Source organism: Pan troglodytes, chromosome 7 (assembly GCF_028858775.2).
Source record: "Pan troglodytes isolate AG18354 chromosome 7, NHGRI_mPanTro3-v2.0_pri, whole genome shotgun sequence".
In the NCBI taxonomy this organism is placed as follows: Eukaryota; Metazoa; Chordata; class Mammalia; order Primates; family Hominidae; genus Pan; species Pan troglodytes.
In genome coordinates, this window is record NC_072405.2 from 58,971,574 (window position 1) to 58,991,647 (window position 20,074).

The 20,074-nt window shown below is 36.4% G+C and overlaps 1 protein-coding gene across 8 annotated transcripts in view; it reads left to right on the forward strand.

The window, feature by feature from the left end:
- Positions 1 to 20,074, forward strand: part of SNTG1 (syntrophin gamma 1) — an 869,847-nt gene that overhangs the window by 483,606 nt on the left and 366,167 nt on the right. The window contains exon 1 of one of the 8 annotated variants that reach the window (XM_009455349.5): positions 18,116 to 18,173. The exons of the other annotated variants lie outside the window; for them this stretch is intronic. Coding sequence (XP_009453624.1) covers positions 18,171 to 18,173 — 3 coding nt within the window. The 5' untranslated portion in view covers positions 18,116 to 18,170. Of the gene's footprint in view, positions 1 to 18,115; positions 18,174 to 20,074 lie in introns of those variants that run through there. 8 annotated transcript variants of the gene reach the window in all.

Genomic DNA, 20,074 nt, shown 5'->3' on the forward strand with positions numbered 1-20,074 from the left:
TTGTTATCTGGAAGCAATGCTCTGAAGTCCTGGGTGGAAAATAGAACAGTCAGGGGCAGGGGACTGAAAACAAGGTTGCTATCAGGCAGTTTACTCATGAGGGAGAAAAATGAAGCTCCACTCTGCTGAAAAATCCTGAGGATTATAGAATGTTGTAGTTTTTTCTCCAACCCCACAATAGGGAGGAAGTTGTTTATATTTTCAGGTCTATCACATTAGCTGAAAGCTGCTTCTAGGATTGTCTTTGCCTGACACTTTTGACCTGCCTTGCTCAGGCTGAAAGAAAGTGTTACAGTTCAGTCAAGCTCTTCTTGCCCACTTCACAGAAAAAGCCAATACAATGAGACAGCCAGTATTGCATTAGATGAAGAGTTTAATACTTGCAAGGCAGTGAAGCAAAGAGGACAGGAGATATTTCTCAAATCTCTCTGCCTGGAAATTTGAAGACTAGGGTTTTAAGGATAGTTTGGTGGGCAGGCAGCTATGGAATGGGTTGTACTGACTGGTTGGATCAGGGCCTAAATCACAGTGCTGCCAAAACTGTCTTCGGGCATTTAGTTAGCTCCTGGGTGGAGTCACTGGTCTGGGTGGCATTAGCTGGTCTACTAGAATGAAAAGTCTGAAAAATATCTCAAAGACCAGGCTGAGGTTTCACAATAGCAGTGTTACCTAGAGGGGCAACTGGGGAAGTTACAAATCTTCGGACCACTGGCTATGTGAATCCTGAGCAGCAAGCAATTATAAAAAGCAAGCTAGGAAACAATGCCTAGGTGCTGTTTATGCCTATATCTTAGCAGAATTCAGGTCCCTAGCATAATTATAATCTTGTGGCCTTTCATTAGTTTTACAAAGGCAGTTTCAGTCCCCAGTACGGAAAAGCTTAACTTTGGGAAGCGACTATTATCATCCTTGCTTTAAAGTTCCTTGCTTTAAAGTTAAACTATAAACTACATTTTTCCATTAAATTATAAAGTAAATCCCTCCCATAGTTATTTTGGCTTTTGCACAGAAATAAGCAAAGGTAGTTAGCTTGTGAGGTTAGAAGCACTAGGGAGTCAGTTATGCCAGATTTCTCTCATTGTTATAATTGTGCAAAAGTGGTTCCAAAAGCCCTTGTGGACTGGGACTCAGGGGTGGCAGTGGGACAAGGTCTGGGATAGGGAGTTAGCGGTAGGCCTGACAATTTCTCTGTATCTGCACCAAGGCAGGAGAGGGTGCCATCAGCCCCAACATTAACCCACTGACCATGAAGGATAAACAGTGAGATGTGAGCCCAGGTAAAAGGCTCACTCTGAGGGAGAGGGCACAGAACTGAGCATTTGGAGAAGCTCCAGTCAGGCAAAATGTTGGTATCTGAAAATCAAGGATTGGCAGATGGGTCAAAACCCGGGCATCATGCCAAGTGACCCTCTTAGCTCCTTGCTCTGAATTCCTGGACATATTGTAGGGCATAGCTCAGTTGCAGAAACAAGAATTGAGAATTCGTGGTAAGTATGTAAGGGCAGCCTCTGTGAGAGGGCAGGATATAGGATTTGGATAGTAAAGGGACCCCTGGGAAAAGGCTTTGCTTCACAAAACCTCTAGAATTAGGAGAGGAAACAGGTAATACAGGGTCAGAGCCAGAAAACCACAGGCTGATGAACCTGTAGCTGAGCTCCAGGGCTTTATCAGGGTGAGCTTCTAATGAAGGTGACTTAACAATAACCCCTATCAAATGGGGCTTAAACCTGCTCATCACTCCCTGATTAGTGGGTCTGGGAGTCTATAGTAGAAGTCAAGTAGCTCCTCAGAGGCTTCAGGAGGTGACGCAGAGAAAAATCACTCTTGACATATTTAGCACATCTGACTCTAATTCTAGTTATGCAGAAAGTCCTATAAAATATTGATCATTTAGAAACGTGTGTCAACATTTTCACCTACAAGAGACAGCTAGAGAGTTAAAACCGAAATATCCAATGCATTTACTGTGACTTCTATCAGCAAAATACTGCTTTCCCCCAGTGCCTTTTATTAACTACTTTTGAGGAACATTCTGTGATTTCTTCAGAGATTATACAGTTGAAGTTTCAGCATTGAGTTCATATCAGATAAAACCTGCTTCATCTGTGATCATTTAAAAATAGTATCAAAACGTAGGCAGCAATTATTCAAGATCTTTACATGCAGATAGTAAAGTGACTGTTGATCAGAATGATGCATGGCAGTTGTCAGATAGATGTGTTAAAGCTTCAGTTAACATACAAGAAAGCAATCATCTTACCCTGGTGCTCCAGGGGAGCTGAAATCCAACTTTCAGTTCCTGTCATCCTTCTGAATGGTTTACCACTCTAAGTCAGAGATATCTGTCGCTGTTCTCATGATAGTATACCCTTCAATGGGCCCTGAAGGAAAATTAAATTTAGCCTGTGCTAGTTTTAAATATTGATGAAATATTTTTGAAAGGTAAATGAGGGTAAAATCAGTACAAGATGGCTATCTACTTCCCCATAGAGACACCAGTTTCAAAGGTGTTGCTAGTAAAAAGATACGAAAACCATGAAGAATCATGGAGCTTAAATTCCAAACATGACAGAACTGTCGGATAAATAGCATCAGTACAATCAGTACCTCAGTGTAATGGGCACCATTAGACTTTAAAATCAACAAAACAACTTCTTCCAGTTTCCTTGTGGAATAAAACACACAATTAGCAATCCCACGAGTGAAACCACAATTTCCTGAAGATGACATTAAGAGAACTAATATCTACTATTAACCTTGGAATTTGTACTGGCTTCTACATGGGTGTGACATGATGTACGATGTGGCTTTTTGAGGTTCATTATCTGTGAAAATGTGATCCAGAGAGAGAATGTATCTAGACTAGTGCACCTATTATGGATAGATTCTTAATAGGTCATCTGGGAGGGATGGTGTGTGCAGGCCTAGATAGGAACATTGTTTTTTCTTTTTCCCACATCACAGAGCTACTCACTGAAATCTGTCAACATGGAGATTGGAGTCTGTGTACACACACATGCACAAAATACACGTTGTCTATATTTTTTAAACTTTAAAAAAAACCTCTTGTATGCCAATGTTATCATTTATTTGCTGATTTTAATGAGATTGCATTCTTCTTTTATTTAAAAATATTGAATTTACAAAGAATATATATATTCAAGGTGTATAATATGATGACTTGATAGATATATATATACATACACATTGTGTAATGATTATTACAGTAACGTAACACATCTATCACCTCCCCTGCCATACGTTAGACCCTGAGATCTTGTTCATTTTATAACTGAAAGTTTGTACCTTTTTATCAGCACCTTCTATTCTTCCATTCCTCAGCCCCTGGAAGCCACCATTCTACTTTCTGTTTCTGTGGATTGGACTTTTTTTTAGATTATGCATGTGCGAGGTCGTACAGCATTTGTCTTTCTGTGTCTGACTTATTTCACTAAGCATAATGTCCTCTGTTCATTTATGTTATCACAAATGGAAGGGTTTCCTTCTTTCCTCTGGCTGCATTATAGTCAACTGTGTATATATATGCTTTATCCATTCATCTGTTGATAGACACTTAGGTTGTATTCTATAAAATTTGACCCATTCTAAGTAAATGCAACTGATTTTTCAAAATGTTTTAGAGGTAAAAGTGGTCACTGATTACTAACATTGATAAGCTATCAGTTTAATCCCGTTTTTACATTTGATTGTACGTTTATAAACTTTTCAATCAGAAGTATTTTATGTTTGCGCTTCTCCTTGTTTGGCCTTTTTGGGTAGACTGACATTCCAAATGTGTGCAAATAAGACTAAGAAAAGGAAGGCTGGGTGCGGTGGCTCACGCCTGTAATCCCAGCACTTTGGGAGGCCGAGATGGCCAAATCACGAGGTCAGGAGATCGAGGCCATCCTGGCTAACACGGTGAAACCCCTTCTCTACTAAAAATACAAAAAATTAGCCAGGCATGGTGGCGGGCGCCTGTAGTGCCCGCTACTCGGGAGGCTGAGGCAGGAGAATGGCATGAACCTGGGAGGGAGAGCTTGCAGTGAGCCGAGATCTCTCCACTGCACTCCAGCCTGGGTGACAGAGCAAGACTCCATCTCAAAAAAAAAAAAAAAAAAATAGAAAGACTCCATCTCAAAAAAAAAAAAACAAACAAAACAAAACAGAAGGAGGAAGGGAAACATTTTTCAGGAGTAGAAAAATACTTGCAGATGGGCAAGTACTGTTTAGAGAGTTGTGATTTTATAACAGAAAGATAATACAAAGGCCTACTCTTGAAACCTAGAGTGTCCCTGTCTTTTATTATTAGAGATTGTTAAATTGAAAAGACAGTGCTGGAAACCCCTTCTCTCTATTTCTTATGTGATGTTTCATTTTTGCCAGTCAATAGTCACCACTAGGGACATTTACGTTCCTAATTTCCCAGGGCTTATGCGGTTCCAGATATGGCAGCCCTGGAAGAAAAGATTATGGCTCGAGTGAAAACATTGTCACCGGATCCCGTGGTGGTGGCCACAGTGGGATTAGCCCGAGTTGGTCACAGTTGTAGTCAGCCTGTGGCAACACCATCGCAGGTTCCATAGTCTGGGCAGCAGTCCCCAGGGACTACTGCCTGTGTCTCCTTTGATTAGGATAGACAGAACAGATGTAGTTGGAGGTGTTGGTGTTGTTATTTGAAGGCTCCTCCAAACGTAGAAGCAAATGAATGATAATATTTACCAAAAGAACAATGGCACCCACAGAAGGATACCTTATTAACAGAGTTAACTTTTTTGTGAAATACATTGCTAAGTATAAGATTCATATTAAGGATATTTATCTTAACGTGTTTTGTTAAACCTAGCATTGTTAAATCCACTTGTTATTGTGCATCTTGTTTTACTTTACCTTTAAAATAATTTTAATATGAGATTTTCTTTATACATATAAAGCAAATTTATTGACAACTCTTTAATACTTAGTTTTTCTTATATTTTGTACCTATTTGTCTTTGTATGGGGCACTAAAGGTGACTCCTTCTGTCTTCTTTTCAGTTCGTAACTCTTTCTTTGACAGATTGAGTCCATTATTTAAACTATTGAATTTCTGATTCTTATTATTATGTTTTTCACTTCTAAATGAATATAATACTATCTGTCTTATTGGGTAATTGTGAAGATGAAACAAGTGAATGCAAGTAAAAGAGAATACAGTCTCTGGCACATAGTAGGAGCTCAACAAATAATGTCTTTATTAACATGACACATGATACAATGTGGGTGTGTATAGACATGGTGATACACAGAGTACAGAGGTCTAGGTCAGGAACTGCTTTCCAGAGGATGTGATTAAGGTCCCACCTCTTAAATAGCAGGTAGAATTTTGCGGGATATATGTAATTTTGCAAGACATATGTAAGTAGCATTTAAAGCAGACAAAAAGTGTATGCAAAATTACCAATTACCAAACTGTTAAAAAGCATGCCATAATCAAGGATGGTTTAGTCATGGGACATGTTTCCTGCAGGATACAGTTGGGAAGGATGTAAGGTGGGGTGCAAAGTGTATTGGTGGGTTGTGGTGCCATCAATGAAGGGAGCAATTTAAGTAGGAAAATCGGGTTTTAGAGCGGTGTACAATGGAAGTTGAATTGAGACCAAAAAAGCTTAGACCATCTAGAACCAATGCAATTTTGTCACAGACTGATATCAAGATGGAAACTAAAATCAGTTAATTAAAGCAATGGTGCCTGGTTCCACTGGCTTATCAGTTACATTGCTCACATTTGTGATTTTACAGATTTGTCATACTTACAAAAAGATATGTCATTATTTACACAAATGAATTTTTATAACATTAAATGTGAGTGTAAAGTTCAAGAGGGTTATGATCAATCATGTGCCCATCAGCAGCTTAATGATAGATAGAGATGGATGATAGATACATAGAGGCATAGATGGATGACAGATATAGACAGATGATTGATTCATAGGTATCAATAGATTAATTTAACACTGTTTATTTGTTTTCTTTCTTCTTCCTTAAAAAGGTTGACAGTTTGATGTATTTTGTAATATTTTCATCCCTTAGCTCTCATACTGAGTTTTGGAGTTTGAGAAAGTCTGCCATCTATCTATTTTTTCTTTGTAGGAAAACTGTCTCTTCTTTCTGAGTGTTGAAGATTTCAGAATCCATGCCCATCCACGCCCCATGGTAATCTGCTGTGTCACTGTGACGTATCTATCTGAAGATGTATTTTCTTTGCTTGAGAGTCACAAGACTGGAATATGAAAATTTATGTATTTCTTCAATTCTGAAGAATTTTTAGCCATTATCTTTGAAGAGCCTCCTCTCTATTATCTGTGTTCTTTCCTTCAGTAACATTTGGACGGATGTTAGATCAGCTCCCTGGATTCTCCATTTTCTTACTTTTTTTCATATTTTGAACTTGTCTGCCCTCTGTGGACTGCTAAAGGCAACTCCTCCCATCTTCCTTTCAGTTCACTATCTCTCTCTTTGGATACATTGAGTCTATCATTTAAACTATTTATTGAATTTCTGATTCTGGCTATTATGATTTTCACTTCTGGAAGTTCTATTCTATCCTATTTTATATTTGCCTCATAGTATTTTACATCACGATTATACATTTGATATCTCCTTTCTATCAATATTAATCTTGTTAGACAATCCTATTTATATGCTGTATCTGTAGTTGCAAGATCTGCAGTCTGTATAGATCTGACTCTATTATCTGTTCTTTGTTCTGCTGCTGACACACTCACTAAATTCTATTTCCCCCCGGGATTTCTCACTGTGAGCTCATGGTCTTGGCACTCTATAAGTATCCCTCAGTTTGGCTCTATAATGTGTTATGAAGACAGAATTTACATTTAGTTCTTCCAGCTGAAGGGGCTATTAGCAACCCAGATATTCTTTAAACTAAATTCTCAGTTGGGGATATGAGGCCACACAGGTAGAGACAACTCATCACAAACCCACCTGTGGGCCAATTCACAAAATCTCAGAAATGGTTTTTAATTCTTTCATCCAGATCTGAGTTCAAGATTGGCAAGTTTTTTTACTATAATCCTTTGGGTGATAAGACTGGTTTTTCATACTGACACACTAAGAGAGTTTTCTATGCAGGTAATGGTGCCTCTCCTCTCCTGCCTGGGTCCTTCCAGTGGTGGCCCTGAATGTTTGCCTTTGGGTCTCTGCTCGTACAGACTTCTTACCTGTGAATCTTTATACTTCGTCATCATTCCTGACAACCGAGACATTTTTCTTCTTTCCTTATTACTCTGACTGCACGTTTGACATTATTTTTGTTTATTTTATTCATCATTTTATTGTGTGTTGTCTTGGAAACGGATTTTAAGTATATCTGACTCAAAGGAGTGCTAGACTCAAGATTAGTTGTGTGTGTGTGCATGTGTGTGCATGTGTGTGTGTGTTTGTGGAAAAGCTATCAGATCTGAAGTGTACAGGCCTGGTTTCTAATATCAGTCTCCCCATTTGCCAACTTTGTGAACCTGTGTGACTTCTTGCTTTCTCTGAATCGTTGTTCCTATGAGGGAAAAACAGAGACCACCTACTATACATAGTTCACTGTGGCAAAATTAAATGAGATTGCATTGCCTAGGTGACCACTAGAGGTGAACAATAAAGATGGCTGTCTTCTTCCTTTCATCTGGATAATTGTTTCTTTCTCTAATTCACTTTGTCTAAAACTTTAAATTATTATCCTGGATGAGTAATTTGAGCTGCATAAATAATCTTTCTGTGTAAAATTAGAAAACAAAACTTCTCACCTTAAAAGAAATTTTTCGTGAGTGAACAAATGTTATTTAAATGCAAAGGAGTTTCATTATTATTGCTTTAAACCAAGGAGTTCTGAAAATGGAAGTAATGTAAAGCAGCCTAGAGGTATTCCAAAGACTACAGTTTTATGAAGTTTATATTGTTTCTGCAGAAAAGCATTTACATTAAGAAGGTAATATTTAAATGAGATTGAATATAAACTAATAGGCTGAAATCTATATTGTTCTGGAAATCAGTAATCAGGACACACTAGAAAGCGAAATGAAATAGATAATAATGTAAACATAAGGTTAACATAACTGATGTAAATGTTTACTTATACCTATACATGTTAACATAATATATCAAGGAGTAAGATTTTTGGTTAAAATTTCTCATTTTTGTCAACAACGTATTTGTAATATACTCTTCCCATGAAACAGTTCCTCAGTTGTTTTAGTAGCACAAGTAGTTTTAGTTTTAAAAAATATATTTTTCTCCTCTCCAAGCCAGTAAAAGTTCCTCTTTCAGTATATTATATAAAACTTAAAATATTTTTGTATTTAATCCACATAATTTTGCATGATGCTTGCTATCATACATATTGTTAATTTTTACTACATATGTGGAAATGGTAAGATAGCCACCTTTTTAAAAAAATAATAATAAATTTATAAGTGAAATGTGGGTAACCAAAGCCCAGAGTTTAAATAAGCCTTTTAATTTTCAGAGCATTAAGAAGGTAGTGATTGAAATTTATATTTGATAAATGGATTGCTGTTAATGTATCTAGGCATTGAAGAGACTTGATCCATGATAACGATGGGTGATTATGATGAGAGAGTAAAATGGAGAATGTTCTGAGTGTTCAAATATTGAGCCACATAGGCCATCCACTTTTCTTTGTAGCTTAATATTTTTATTTTTACAATGTCAATGCTTTTATCTTCATGTTAATTATTTTAGATTGTATCTTTTCTCTCTTCATCTGTGACAGCAGTCTGTGCAATCTTAAACAAAATGTCCCAAGTACAATTAAACTTGTATAATCATCAGTATGGATATTGGTTTTTGCACTGGGCATTCACTCAGTGATAATCTGTGGTTTGTGGGATTATTTGCTCGCACACTAAATATTCCTGGATTGCCATGGAGGTTATAAGCATAGTCATACATGTGCACATGCATGGAATGGTTCTATAGTTCCTCCTGCTTCATTCCATTCTAAAACACTAAGTCTGTTACTTTCCTATACAGTGGGCTTGGATCCACATAGCCAATATGTCAAATGTGTAGCACAAAAAGTGAGAATCTGAGTGAGAATCTAAAGCCTTCTTACTTAAGAGCATACATTTTGAAATATGTATTAAACAATAGTGGTGATTTATTTTTCTTCTTTATGGTTTTCAAGACTATTATTAATATATGAGTTTGCAGATTAGCTAAATATTGGAAATTTGAGGGGTTACTGTGGCTTGTATTTGATTATACTTAGTTCTTGGTAATTTACAGAATATTTTAGATAGATTACTTAAAATGTTTGAAGTGTATTTGAGACATTTTGTTTATAACTACTTATATTCATATCACATCATTATTTTGCTAATTTGTCTGTATCATTGCCTTTTTCCATAAATGAAGACTTTGACGTCCATGTGATTTAATGCTAAGATCTGTCCATAATAGAGTGATAGCCGTGCTGAACTCCATGTCATGGATCCCATTACCCTTCATTAGAGCAATGGAGTCAAGCAGATACTTGCTCTGTTCTATCCATAGCTTAACACCTGAGTGACTGTGACGATGATTCACTGTCTTTGCTTCAAATGTCACATAAAGTAATATATTCAAGTGCACTTTGGACACTATAAATTGCTATAATATAGGAGGACTTATTTTTACTTGTACTTGAAAAAGTGTTTTAAAGAAGAAATTCTAGGTGGTTTTAAACCCACTGGAAAATTTGGTAAAATAATCGTAACTTATAAAAAATTTGTCTTCAAAGATATGTATAACTTTAGTTCAAACCTCCATGATATATACTTTTCTAAGTGACATCAATAAAATCAAAGCAATTCCTTATATACACAAGTTGGAACATCTCTGCGATAAGGAGCATATGCAGAATTTTGACACTCCTTGAATTTTCTACTAGTTATGAAGCATGGGCCACATTATCTTACTCTGCAGACTGTATATTCTGAGCCTTAGCGATTTATAGGAGAGAACTGACTTCTATTTCAGAGTCTGTCAAAAGGCACCTATGTGATCCTCACACTTTACTTTCTCTAGATGCAATATTTGCTTTCTTAGCATGTAGAATTATACTTATGAAATGTTGCCTAGTTATAATATTCCATGGCTTGCTTCTCTTTTTTCTTCTAAATCTCCTCTAACAGTGGAGATGTTATATAATTGCTTGCAAGCGGCTCATGTAAGATATAAATACGAGTGTGCTTTTCTCACCTTTCATGAACTACTACATCACACTTCATTTTCTTGTCCATTCAGTCCCTTGCTCCCTTAGATGACAATGTCATATCAACTTCTCTCTCCAAGTGTATCCAGTAACATCTCTCCCATTCTCATTCCAAGGTGATGCCCTTGCTTCCTCCTTCACTGAGAAAATGAAGCCGAGAAAACAATGCCCCACTGCCATTTATATCTACCTTCCTGGACTTGTGACCTTATGTGTTTTCTCCCTTTCCATTACCACAGATGATCTGTCTTTCCTCCTATCTAAGGTCACCATCTAGTCATACACTAAATTCCACCCTTGCATGCATCTTCGGAGACATCGTTCCAGCAATTTCCCACTGCATTTGATGATTCCCACTGTATTTGATTGCATCATCAAATGCTCATTTTCCACTAGATCATTCTGACCAGTGATCATTCTGATCATTCCAACCAAGCAACTATAATTTCCCCTTCTTCAAAAGCAAAATAAAACCAAACTCTCTCTTGGCCCCAAATTCTCCTCCAGCATCCACTGCATATCTCTGCTTCCTCTTCCAGAGCAAACTCATTGAAATGATTGTTTCTTTGCCATCATCACCCAAATTCAGTAATTCATCCCCACTACTCCACTGACATTTCTCTCTTCAACTTCACTAGTTATTTCAACATTGCTCAATTTAATGGATATTTCTCATTCCTAATTTTACTTGTGTTTTCAACACCACTGACACTCCTTTCTCCTACAAATATTTTCTTACTGGCTTCTTGGGTACCCTACACTCCTCTTTTCCTCCAATCTCTAAGCAACTTTGTCTCAGTCTTCACTGCTGAGTCTTTTCTTCATTTCCATCTATAGGCACTTTAATGGTGCAAAGCTTAGTTCTTTACGTTATTCTTTTTCTTTTACTTTTTGCACTTGCTCTTTCAGATGTCATCCATTCTCATGGCTTTGAAAGTGACTAAGCTCCAGCTTATATCTTACCCTGTCCTGTTCCCTGTACTCCAGATTGAGATAGTGCAACAATTTGTACAATATCTGCAGTTGGAGGTCCAGTAGGCATTTTCAACTTAAACATGAAGTTTTAGTTAAACTTCATGTTTAACTAAAACATAAGCTTAAACATGTTAGGCAAACTAAACTCTTGATTATTCCCCAAATTAATTCCCTTCACAACGTTTCCTATCCCAATAGAGTAAATGGATATGTCATCTTTCAGCTGCATTAGACAGAATCCCTGGAATCTCTCATTACTCTACTCTTTCATTGAAGCCACATCCAATCAGTTTAAAAAATCATGTTAGCTTTCTGTCAAAAATATATCCAGGATATATCCATTCTTTCTTCTGGAAAGTAGGGATAGAACTGTTTTTCTCTATTATTTGTACTAGGTAAAAATTAAAAACTATGACTATTATCTTTTTAAAAAAATACCATAAGGCTCTGAAAGGAACAGGGAGAAAGACAGGTTGGCTTGGGATTTTAGGATTTGAGGAATGTCATAGAACTATGTTCTCTGATGGATTTTTGGCTTCAAATATACCAGATTGGTTACAGGAGAAGCCAGTAACCTGGAAATGACAATAAGCCCAACCAAAACCTTTCTTTCTAGAAAAAAAATGGGCAGCTTAACAAGAAAATAAATTCTTCCAAAATAAATGCTCTACTCTACCAAAATACCACACACACAAAAAAGTGCCCTCTTTCTATCTCCAATGGCAATGGCCAAGTGGAAAACTTAGACTTATACCCTCACCAGGCTGCACTGATGTTCTCCAGCTCTGTCTGCCAAGGTGGTATTAGGGAAATTATAAATAGGAACAAGGACTTTCATCTTTATGGAGCAAGGCCAACAACAATCCCCCACAAACTCCACCTCACTGTGGTATCAGAGAAGATTATCTGGTTGTCTGAAATTCAAATCTGTGCAGCCCAGTGATAAAGAAGCCATCGCAAACAATGGAGTCAGTTGAGACCTCTCAGAAAGCAGTAATGAGGCTCTCCTCCTCCCCTCAACAAGGGTTGTCTCAGTGGAGGCTTAGTAGGGAGCTAAAATTCCCACCTATCACCAGCAGAAACAAGAAAATTCTCACCTTGAATGAGAAGCAATAATTAACAGATATCGAATCTGAAATGATACAGATATTAGAATTATATAATATGAATGTTAAAATAGCAGTCATAAAATTGCTATATATTAGTTACAAACACCATTGAAACAAATGAGAAAATAGAATATCTCAGCCAAAAAAAATTCAAAATTATTGAACTAAACAATACAATAATTGAAATAAAAACTCAGTGGTTGGGCACAACAGCACAATGGACGGGACAGAGAAAATAAACAGTTAACTTGAGACAGAGAGAACAATAACAATTACTCATTCTGGAAAAAAAAACAGGGAAATTGGACTGAAAAAAATAAGAAGTGTCTCAGGGACCCATGAAAATGTGACAGAAGTTCTAACATGTGTTTAAGCAGAGTCCCCTGAGAAGAAAAAGAGTTCAGACTCAGAGTATTTAAAAAACATAAAGGCTGAAATTTTTCAAAATTTTGCAAAAAGTATGAACTTATGTATTCTGGAAATAGAGCAAACCTCAAAAAGCATAAACTCAAACAAATTCATGTCAATCACTTCACAAGCAAATTCTGAGGACTAAAGACAAAGAAGAATACTTCAAAAGCAACAAAAAAGGAATAACAGCAATAGGAAGAAAACAATCCAAATGACAGTGTAGTTTTCACCAGAAACAATGAAGGCCAGAAGGAAGTGAAACAATAGTTTTCAATCGCTGAAAGGAAAAAAATTGTCAATCCAAAATTCTATATCTGTGAAACACATCCTCCAGGAATCAAGAGAAAATCAAGACATCATAAGATATAAGAAATACAAGAAAAGTATTTCACTAAAGGAATGGCTACAAAGATCTCAACAGAGAGGAAATGGTTAAAGAAGGAATCCTGAAACATCACAAAGGAAGAAAACTAATAAAAATAATTAAAATATATGTAAACATAATACATTTTCCTTTTCCCCTTAAGTTTTTTAAAGTAAGGGTGATGGTTCAAGCCAAAATTTTAACATTGCCTAATGTGCTTCTCAATGTATATAGAGAAAATATTTGTAACAACTAAAAATAGGGGAAGATAGGCCAGGTGCAGTAGTTCATGCCTGTAATCCCAGCACTTTGGGAGGCTGAGGCGGGTGGACCATCTTGGCCAACATGTTGAAACCTCATCTCTACTAAAAATACAAAAATTAGCTGGGTGTGGTGGCACGTGCCTGTGGTCCCAGCTACTTGGGAGGCTGAGGCAGGAGAATTGTTTGAACCAGGGAGGTGGAGGTTATGGTGAGCCAAGACTATACCACTGCACTCCAGCCTGGCAACAGAGTGAGACTCCACTTAAAAAAAAAAAAAAAAGGCGGGGAGAGGGGCCAAGATAAAGGGACATTTAAATGAAAGTAAGGTTTCTATTACTTCCCTTGAACTGGTAAAATGCTGACACTGTTACCAGAAAAGGGTACCAATCCAAACCCCAAGAGAGGGCTCTTAGATCTCCACAAGAAAGAATTCAGTGTGAGTCCACAGAGTAAAATGAAAGCAAGTTTATTAAGATAGTAAAGGAATAAAAGAATGGTTACTCCATAGGCAGAGAAGAGTTCGGGGCTGCTAGTGGCCCATATTTATGGTTATTTCTTGATTGTATGCTAAACAAGAGGCAAATTATTCATGCTTCCCACTTTTAAACAATACAGCATAACTTCCTCACATTGCCATGACATTTGTAAACTTTCATGGTGCTGATGGGAGTGTAGCAGTGAGGACCACCAGAGGCCACTCGTCACCATTTTGTTTTTGGTGAGATTTAGCTGGCTTTTTTTATTGCAACCTATTCCATCAGCAAGGCCTTTATGACCTGTATCTTGTGCCAACCTCTTATCTCATCCTGTGACTAAGAATGCCTTAACCTCCTAGTAATGCAGCCCAATAGGTTTCAGCTTTATTTTACCCAACCCTTTTTCAAGATTGAGTTGCTCTGTTTCAAACTCTGACAACACCAATAGTCAGTGTGAGGACCATAGGCTCTTGGCCCCCTAAAGGTCTGCTGAAAGATCACTGACATGAGACATATTCATTAATAGGAAAAAAGGCATACGGACTTACTTAATTAATGTGTATACCTGGCAGCCTTCAGAATGAAGACTCAACTTTTCAGTAAGTAATAAAAGCTTATATGCCATCTTGAAATTACAGACATAATGCAGATCCAGAGTATCTCCAAAAACAGGTTTTAATGGCAAGAGAGGTTATGGGAGGGAGAAAGGAGGAAGATTGACTCTCAAAGTGGCCTTGTTGTGCAGACCAAGCCTCTATAGAGTAAATGTTTCTTTTCAGACTTTTAAAAATGTCACACACTCAATCTCTCCTGGACCTGGAAAAGGCATGGAAAGGAGAGGCCTGATTGCATTAATGGAGATTCTCTACAGATGCAAATTTTCTTCACAAAAGACAGGCTAATAAGACCACTTCTGTTTGCTGGCCAGAAGGCAGCCATTTCAATATGTCAACATATATATTTTGGGGTAAAATATTTGAATTTCCTTCAACAGTGATCTATCTATCTATATCTATCTATCTATCTATCTATCTATCTATCTATCTATCTATCTATCTATGTAGATAGGTAGATCACATAAAATTGATTGACCAAGTAGACAAAAAGATATATCATATAGAAGGACTCAGAAACATTATCAACCAACCAGATCTAATGAGCAAATGTGTAGAACGTACAGCAGATTACACATTATTTTAAAATACCAAAGAACATTTACTGTAACTGTATGAGGGGTACTTTCTGCCTGCTGCACAAGTAAAGACCACAGTATTGCAGTAAATAAAGAAAGAGTTTAATTGACACGAGGCCAGCCACTCCATGCAGGAGACAGAATTATTGCTCAAATCAATCTCTCCAAAAGCTCATAGGTTAGGAGTTTTTCAAAGGTAGGTTGGGGGAAGGGGTGAGGTTGATCAGGTAATGTGTGAGAGATTAAATCATAGGGAGTTAAACCTTCTGGGTGGAACCACAGGAGTGGGGTTGGTGGGGCCAGATGGAGCCAGGTGTTAGACATACAGAAACCTGAAAAGATATCTCAAAAGACCAATCTTAGGTTCGACAATAGTGATGTTATTTGCAGGAATGGCTAGCAGTTGTGTATGTCTACACTTTACTAGAATGCAGGCTCCTCTACTCCCCCCTAGTCAGGTGATCTCTCATTAGCTTTAAAAGGTGACTGAGTTTTGGGGAAGGGCTATTACCATTTAAACTATAACCTAAATAGCTTCCAAAATTAGCTCTGGCCTAAGCCCAGATGTAATTCAGGCATGTTGAAAGTTAAAGGCAGGAGGTGGGTTTGGGGGGGTTAGCTCAGATCTTTTTAGCGGTCAAACTTTTCTCACTGATACAGTTTTTGCAAAGCTGGCTTTATTATGATGATATAACATATTTTTGACCAAAAATGAGTAAATATCAATATTTTGATAGAATGGAAATCCATACAGTGTGTGTTCTCTGACTATAGTGGAATCAAAGTAGAAACCAATAACAGAGAGATACAAGGCAAATCTTCAAACACTTCACTAGAGTGTGAGCACCTAATAGAAATTTTTAAATCAGTTTGTTCTCTGTTGTATTTATAGCATGTAAAACAGTGCTTAGTATATAGTAGCCACACAACAATTATTTGAAATATTCAATATTGCAAAAAACAATCATAAAAATCCTCTCATTTCTCCTGGTTCTGAATTCTGCATTTAAGTTTCATTGACTTTTTATAATTTAATTATCCCTTTCCAAAAGTTCATTTATTCACTTATGTTTTTGCACTCAACATGACTATAAAACCTTTAATTTTTAACTCAAGTTAACTTCTGTATCTTTTCCCCTATGTTCTTGCCAAAGGATGACCAAAACTATTCATTCAAAGGCCATAGGAGAATGCTATCTGACAGAGAGATATTGTGGATATATTCACAAAGGCAGTATTTTCAAGCCAACTATGAAGAAGGGTAGCTTTCAAATAAATCAGTAAATTAAAGCTCAGTACATGAAATGACTCTCAGCTTGAGAAAATCTACAAAGAAAATGGAAAAGAAGCATAAAGCAAATGAGAGATGTAAAAAGTATAATAAAACCTATGGAAATTGGCCAAAAAATATGATGAGATGAGACTTAACTGACTAGCAGTCAGAGAAAGGTAAAGTCTGAGTGCCTGACATCACGTTAGGGAGCCGACATAAAGTGGTCAAGTCCTTAACTTCAAATGATGAAAGGCTCAAGTATTGGAAGCCCAAAGTTCTTCTAAAGTCTTGGATATGGGGATGATCTAAAGATGGAGAGACTGATGGAACCTGTGTTTAAGGTTTTAGACAAGAACATCTCTTGTCATAGGCCAAAGACCCTTCTTCCCCAGTATCTAGCCCTAACAACAAATAAACATGATATTTGCTTTTGGAATGGGTGAATCAAAGGTTCCGGGAATGTGCTCCAGGTGAAACTGTGATGAGGCATTGCACTGCAAATGAAGGAATTAAACATGGAGAGAGAGCGATATGTGCCAGGTACCCTCCCTCAGCGTCACTCCTCTCCCAGAATACAAACCTAGGTCTGTAAGTCCTTGGCAAGTAAATGGAAGATTCTTTTCAGACAAAACAAACAAACAAACAAAAACAAAAAAAGGTAATCTCAAGAGAAGCCTCAACAACAGATGTTGACATTTGGAAGCTCCTCAGCATCTGTAAGGTGTACCAATCAAAAATCTAGCCACACATATACAGTTTCCACTATCATTTTTACACCATGCATGGATGAGTGACGAAAGTCACTAGTAAACACACTGAAGAAGTCAATTTTAAAAAGGAAGACATGGAGTTAGGAAACAGATCCTACATAGAAATATGATACAAGTTTCCAGGAATGGGATGAATAGAGGTCTCAGGGCAACAGCTGAGTAGCGCACAAAGAACTTAATTAGCTGACATGGGAACAGGAGGATGTATGAGTCCAGGAGAGAGATAGATTTTTGAAAAATTAAAAATCACACTGTCTTATGATTGAAAACATTAAAATATGTGACTTTGTTAAGAGGAGTTTTACTGTTCTTCAAATTTGGGAATCAATTTCTTGACATACAAGTATATAGAAAACTAGGAAAATTTCAAAAGCCATTTAGGAACTTCAGGAAATGCTAAGAATTGCACAAGATGGAAACATAATTATGCTCTGCTCATTGTATTCAGTGGGAATAATATTTCAAAGTAATTACATAAACATTGACTACTGACTCACTAGAAAATTATAATTATATTTACAGGTGAAACTGGAATATAAAAAGTGTATGTATGTAGCATTGTTTATGAGAAATCAATAGTTTTTTTCCATAGTAGAGATACCATTTTAAAATGGAAGACAATAAATCACAAGTATATTATTTAGAAATATGGAATGAGTCATAAGAAGAAATGGCACAAGATTTGCATCTGGGCAGGTGAAAGCTAAGTGGAGATAAGGGCAAAAAGGGATTTTTGTTGTTGTTAATACAATTCATGTAGAATATTAGACTTTTAACACAGGGATCCCAACTGGTACAAGTCCGTGACCTGTTGAGAACCAGGCCACACAGCAGGAGGTGAGCGGCAGGTGATCATGCATTATGGTCTGAGGTCTGCCTCCCATCAGATCATCAGCAGCATCACATTCTCATAGAAGCACATACCCTATTATGAATTGCACATGCCAGGGATCTAGGTTGTGCACTCCTTATGAGAATCTAATATCTGATGATCTGTCACTGTCTCTCATCACCCCCAGATGGGACCACCTAGTTGCAGGAAAACAAGCTGAGGGCTCTCACTGATTCTACATTATGGTGAGTTGTATAATTATCTCATTATATATTACAATATAATAACAATAATAGTAATAAAGTGCACCATAAATGTAATGAGCTTGAATCATTCCTAGTCCAATCCCCACCACCTGGTCTGTGGAAAAATTGTTTTCCATGAAACCAGTCCCTCATGCCAAAAAGGTTAGGGACTGCTATTTTAACATACATACATTACTTTGATACAGATAAAAATTAAGCATTAAACTGAATTATATAAAAGAAAGGTCGATCTGATATTATTGGTAAAAAATATTGGAGGGTGACGTTTGAATCAAGGAAAACACTTAGGAGATGCAAGAGGTGCTGAAATAAGCTTGCAGTGAAGAAGCAAACTGGACGAATTCCTAAATCCCAGTTGTTTTATATTCTTCTGTAAATCAAGTGCAAAGTAGAGTGTCTGGCATTCTGGAAGTCTTCATTAAATTTAATTTCCTCCATTAAAAATGTGCTTCATTATTTAGGACAGTTTTAGATTGACAGAAAAAATTGCAAAAATAATATAGAGATATACCACACACCGAGGCTCCCCTATTAACATCTTACATAGTACGGTAAGTTGGTTACAGTGAATGAATACATTTTGATAGGTAAATTGTAACACAAGTCCATAGTGTATTTAGATTTTCTTAGTTTTCATCGATAGTCCAGGATCGCATCCAGGACACCTCTGTATGTAGTCCTCAGATCTCCTCAGGCACCTCTTGTCTGTGACACTGTATAAGAATTCATTTGTTATTGCTTTCAGCAATAATGATATTTGGTCAATGAAGGGCCACATATATTACAGTGTATCATAAGATTATAATAGAGCTGAAAAATTTCTAGTTACATCTTAATGATCCTGACCCTGTGTAGGCCTAGGCTAATATGTGTGTATATGTTTTAGTTTTTAACAAAAGCATTTTAAAAATAAAATAATAATAATAAATAGAAAGGCTTATAGAGTAAGAATATAAAGAAAATATTTTCACACAGCTATACAATGTGTTTGTGTTTTAAGCTAAGTGTTATTAAAAGTCAAAAAAATAAAAAGTTTTATAAACTTTTTACTTTATAAGTAAAAAATGTTACAATAGGCTAAAGTTAATTTATTACTGAAGAAAGAAAAGTATTTTAAAATAAATTTAGTATAACCTAAGCATCGAGTATTTACAAATTCTACAGTATTATAAAGTAGTGTGCTATCATTCACAATCACTCACCACTCACTCACTGCCTCACCTAGAGCAACTTCCATTCTTGTAAAATGAAAAATATTTGGGAAAAAAATACAACAATAAGAAGTAACACAAATTTAAAAAGCAATAAAGTATAATAACTATTTACTATATAGGCTATAATACAGCAATATGGTATAATAGCTTTTTAATAACTATTTATATAGAACTTACATTGTATTAGGTATTTTAAGTACAGATGAGTTAAAGTATACCTGGAGATGTATGTAGATCACGTGTAAATACTATGCCATCTTATATGAGGGACTTGAACGTCTGAAGATTTTGGTATTCCAAGGAGATCATGGAGTCAATCCCCCACAGATACTGAGGAATGGTTATGTATACTTCTACCTATATAGATATAAAATTTCTTACCCACAGTAAAGGTTTCATGAAAAGCAAAAATCAATGTTAATTCTTAGTTTTGTGGTAATTCACCCCTAAATTACCATTATCATAAAAGTTACAGTCAAAAATATTATTTAACAACAATCTAAAATTACAAGACAATTTTACTAAGTAAAATATTAAGCTTTGCAGAAATGTAAACATAATGATTATTATTAATACCAATATTTACAAATGGTATGAATCTGTTTAAAAACTGTATTGAAGACACTGTTAAAGAAAACAGACACTAATGCAAATATTCAAATATGT